The following is a 4,938-nucleotide window of genomic DNA, read 5'->3' on the forward strand; positions in this document are numbered from 1 at the left end:
GGAAATCACCGAATAATACTCAATATGGATATTTCCGTAAACGTGATGATGCATAGAAACCAAACATTGACCCTGGACACAATTTTGAATTTGAAGACGACCACTTTTAGTTTCTGGAAAACAACCAAAAATACCTCCCAATATGGGTATTTCCGGTGTCAGATTGATGCCAGAAAGTCTGCTGATAATGACACAGTACCACCCAATATGAATATATTCAGAATTGAGGCGATGTACAGAAGCCAAAAGACGAGGATGTTGTCATTTCGATAAAACCAATCATTTCAAACGATTTGTTATTTGACTTTGATCATATCCTATGGCCGATTCGTCGTGCATTTGCAGACTTCAAACAAACCGCAAGGAATCAATGAACTTGGAACGTTCAAATAGTACGACACCACATTTAAATTATGTTGAGGCCACGTATATCGATCAAAGCAGGTATAGTTTTAAATAGTCTTTGAATTTCTCTTCTTTCCATAACTTTTGAGCCACATATCAAATTGTTATAAAGTTTGTTATTTGTAAGTTTGAGAGATGACTCGTTCGTATGACACTAGTTATGTCTAAATAAGTCGTGTAATCTTTGAGATAATAGACTTTCGTTGTTTTATTAACAATTTAATACATAACGGTTGCTTAAGTTCGATTATAATCAAATGAAATGGGAACGTGTAGGGCAGCCGAACTTCGAAACCACGTGTTCAATCATAATTCATCAGTTAACCCTTAGCTAGCCCGCTCATCTGTTAATAATAAGAAAATCGGTTGTGTAGTTTCTGAGATAATGAAGTTTCGTGATTTTCACAACTCGGCACATTACAAATGAAGTTACAGTTCGATTACAGTAAAATTCAATAGGGTCTTCTGAGGCAGCTAGACCATTCATTTGACACTAATTTCGTGGAAATCGGGTCGGCCATCTCTGAGAAAAGTGGTGAGTCCAAGTAGTCTTCGGAATATGTTCCTTTGCATAGCTGGATTTTACATTTTTAAACATAACAGGCAAAGTAATAGTTCGACTGCAAAACAAATCAATAGGGTTTTATGGGGCAATTAGACCTTCCATTTGACACTGATTTTATTGAAATCGGTACAGCCATCTCTGAGAAACATGAGTGAGATTAAACAGTCTTCAGAACACGTTTCTTTTCATAACTTTTGAACCACAAGTTCAATCTTTATGAAATACAAAACTTAAGGGTTTTCTAGGTAGCCCGTTCTTTTGAGACCAATTTTGTTCAAATCGGTTGTGTAGTTTCTGAGATATTTATGTTTCATGACTTTCACATTTTTAAACATAACCTCTAAACTAAAAATCCGATTACAATAAAATTCAATAGGGTCTTGTGGGGCATCAAGACCTTTCATTTGCAATTAATTTCATGAAAATCGGTCCAGCCATCTCTAATAAAAGTGAGTGAGAATAAAATTCTGCACATACACACACACACACACACACACACATACACACACACACATACAGAAAAAGCTCAGCTCGTCGAGCTGTGTCGAGCGATATATTCCATTCGGCCCTTTGGAGCACTTTTATACTTTCGGTTTTGCAAGTGATTGCTTTACCTTTCCAGGAGAAAGGCAAAAACAAACATGTTTAAAATACATAAAAACACATAAAAATATTTTGTCATAACTGTCGCTTTTTTCTCTCACAACTCACAATTCGATCGCCGCAGCTTATCGTCACCTCTTTCAGCGCCGCACGATCAGGTATCACTGTCTGGCGGGTGTGCTGTGATGCTGTGTCGATCGTCGCATTTGTTTCCTCTCCACCGTCCGCTGTTTGTACCTTGCCGTAGCTTTACCACAAGCGCATTGTAGTTGGTGTTGAACGTTCCGCACTCACGCTGGAGGTTCACCGCGTTGCGTTCGCCAACCAACTTGATGTGGAATGTCTCTGCTGTGATTCTGCTTTCCTGGTCAACAATACGTTCTAGGATCGTCACTTTTTCGAAATCAAACACATGTCCGTCACCTAGCGTGTGTTGTGTCAGTCCCGTTCGGTTGTCTTTGCGTTTGATGTCATTTTTATGCTCTCCTATTCTTGTGTCCAACTTTCTGCTCGTCTGCCCAATATACATTTTTCCATCTCCAGTTCCACAGGGGATAGAATATACAACATTTTTTTGTTGCCCTGGTGGAATGGTATCTTTGAGTTTGCTGAAAATTACGTTTTTTACTTTATCTTTGGGTTTGACGGCTAGTGTCAACCCGTCAAACTCAAGCATGGAACATACGGCGTCGTAACATATTTGGTCTCTTCTTTTTCACCATTATTTTGAAGTTCGTTGTAGTGTTTGTGTACCCTTTGTGCCAGAACGTTTTGGACGAACCACTCAGGATAGTTGTTGCATTTCAAAATATTTTTGACCTTTTTTATCGCCTGCGGACGATTTTCCGCATCAGTCAATTTGATTGCTCTGTCCACAAGGGCCACTGCCGTGTTGCGCTTATGCGTAAATGGGCTTTCAGAGTTGAAGTCCAAATACCGCCCTTTTTCCTGTTTGGGTAACCAGCTCTTCTCCACAATTCCGTTTCTTCTAATTAGCATCATGTCCAGGAATTTAAGCCGACCACTTTCCTCCCTTTCCACGGTAAACTGAAGCCTGTCGTGAAAATCATTAAATGTTGCCAAAATTTGGTCAACATGACCCTCCCGTGCGATGCAAAAGCAATCATCTACGTACCGCCTATACACAAGCATACCTATTTGTTTCTGCTCTGCCTTGTACATACACTCCTGTTCCAGGCGTTCCATCACAAGGTTGGCTTTCACCGGCGATAGAGGTGATCCCATTGGTACTCCGAATTTTTGCATGTGGTAGGTTCCACGATAGGTAAAGTACGTTGAATCCAATACCAACCTAACCGCTGCCAGGAAGCTTCGTCTGTCGATCTTCGTGTGCTCCTCCACCTCGCTCCACCTTTCCCTTATACACTCCAACGCAAATTGTACTGAAATATTCGTGTACAGCGACTTGACATCCAAAGAGAACAGGACATGCTCATCGGGAATCTGCATTCCTGCTACTTGTTGGGCAAACTCGAAGCTGTTTTTCACATGGTGTTCGGTTTTCCCAACAATGTTACCCAATATGCTCGACAAAAACTGAGCCATGTTGTATGTTGCCGAACCGATTGTTGAAACAACCGGTCTCAACGGTATGCCTTCCTTATGAATTTTAGGTAATCCATATATCCGGAGTGGGTTGCTACTCGATGATTTGATGCTTCGGTGGCTGCTTTTCTCTATGTACTTATGTTGCAGCCACCCATCGGCCATTGCGTTGATGGCTTTTTGTACCTTATTGGCCGGATCTTTTTTCAATTTCTGGTATGTCTCCCTATCATTTAGCAACTCCATCATTTTCATGTGGTAGTTTTCAGCTTCCATTTTTACTGTTTTATTGCCTTTGTCCGCCTTTGTGATGATCAGATTTGGGTGTTCCTTCAGGTACTGTTTTGTCGCCGAAATGTCCTTTTCCATCCATTCCAGCTTGCCGTGCCTCGGTTGTCTCGTGGAATTTATATGGTTCGTTATTGCTGTAGAAATTTCCCCCCGAATCTCGTCCGCATTCTCTTTTGATCGTATCCCTTTCTCGATCCCTGCCACTATTTCCACATATGGGATTTTTGTTTTATTCTGTACGTTGAAATTTGGTCCAAGTAACAACGTTCTCATCACGAAGTCTGGTCTTGGGTGGACGTGATGTTTTCTACCCATTCTTTTTATGTGTTCAGCTCAGCAACTCTCCTGTTTTTTAATCTCTCCATTTTTTTCCCACCTCTCTCTTTCGCCACTTTATGAACTGACCGGCTCTTGTTTTCCACTCAAAAATAAAGTAAAACACGTTATTTTCAGCAAACTCAAAGATACCATTCCACCAGGGCAACAAAAAAATGTTGTATATTCTATCCCCTGTGGAACTGGAGATGGAAAAATGTATATTGGGCAGATGAGCAGAAAGTTGGACACAAGAATAGGAGAGCATAAAAATGACATCAAACGCAAAGACAACAGAACGGGACTGACACAACACACGCTAGGTGACGGACATGTGTTTGATTTCGAAAAAGTGACGATCCTAGAACGTATTGTTGACCAGGAAAGCAGAATCACAGCAGAGACATTCCACATCAAGTTGGTTGGCGAACGCAACGCGGTGAACCTCCAGCGTGAGTGCGGAACGTTCAACACCAACTACAATGCGCTTGTGGTAAAGCTACGGCAAGGTACAAACAGCGGACGGTGGAGAGGAAACAAATGCGACGATCGACACAGCATCACAGCACACCCGCCAGACAGTGATACCTGATCGTGCGGCGCTGAAAGAGGTGACGATAAGCTACGGCGATCGAATTGTGAGTTGTGAGAGAAAAAAGCGACAGTTATGACAAAATGTTTTTATGTGTTTTTATGTATTTTAAAAATGTTTATTTTTAAGTAGAATACTTCTCTCAGGAAGTTCGGCTACATAGGGATGTGAAATGAAAATCTAAAACCGAAAAAAGTGAAAAATATGTCCAATTTCAAATGCTAATAAATCGGTAAGTATTCGATGGATTTCCTTCGTTCTTGTAGCAATAGATTGGAAAATCTTCTAAGATTCTTCCCAAATGAAAATAATTGTAATTTTATTATTCGCACTATTGTACTATTGAAAATAGTCAAGCCTTGTCAAAACGAAAAATTCGACCTCTGATTGGTCGTTATATGATTGCTCCCCAAGCACGGTCGACAGAATCATATACCTTGTAATTGAAAACATGCTATTTGGCCTATATAAGAGCCTGTTTCAGCCGAAGCCGCTCATAATAGTTCTAGACAGCGACAACAGCAGTCGTCCTTCCTTAGCAGCAGCGCTAGCCCTGTGGTTGGTCACCACGTCTCAGAGCAGTGCGGTTCTTCTCAGCGTG

General features: G+C 41.0%; 1 protein-coding gene across 1 annotated transcript; it reads right to left on the reverse strand.

Annotated features, from left to right (window-relative positions):
- Positions 1-2,227: 2,227 nt before the first annotated feature.
- LOC129720110 (uncharacterized) lies at positions 2,228-3,745 on the reverse strand. Its single transcript, XM_055671532.1, has one exon. It carries the CDS (start codon positions 3,743-3,745, stop codon positions 2,228-2,230), a length of 1,518 nt encoding a protein of 505 aa, XP_055527507.1.
- Positions 3,746-4,938: the final 1,193 nt, after the last annotated feature.

The sequence above is a fragment of the Wyeomyia smithii genome, chromosome 2, assembly GCF_029784165.1.
Source record: "Wyeomyia smithii strain HCP4-BCI-WySm-NY-G18 chromosome 2, ASM2978416v1, whole genome shotgun sequence".
Classification (NCBI taxonomy): Eukaryota; Metazoa; Arthropoda; class Insecta; order Diptera; family Culicidae; genus Wyeomyia; species Wyeomyia smithii.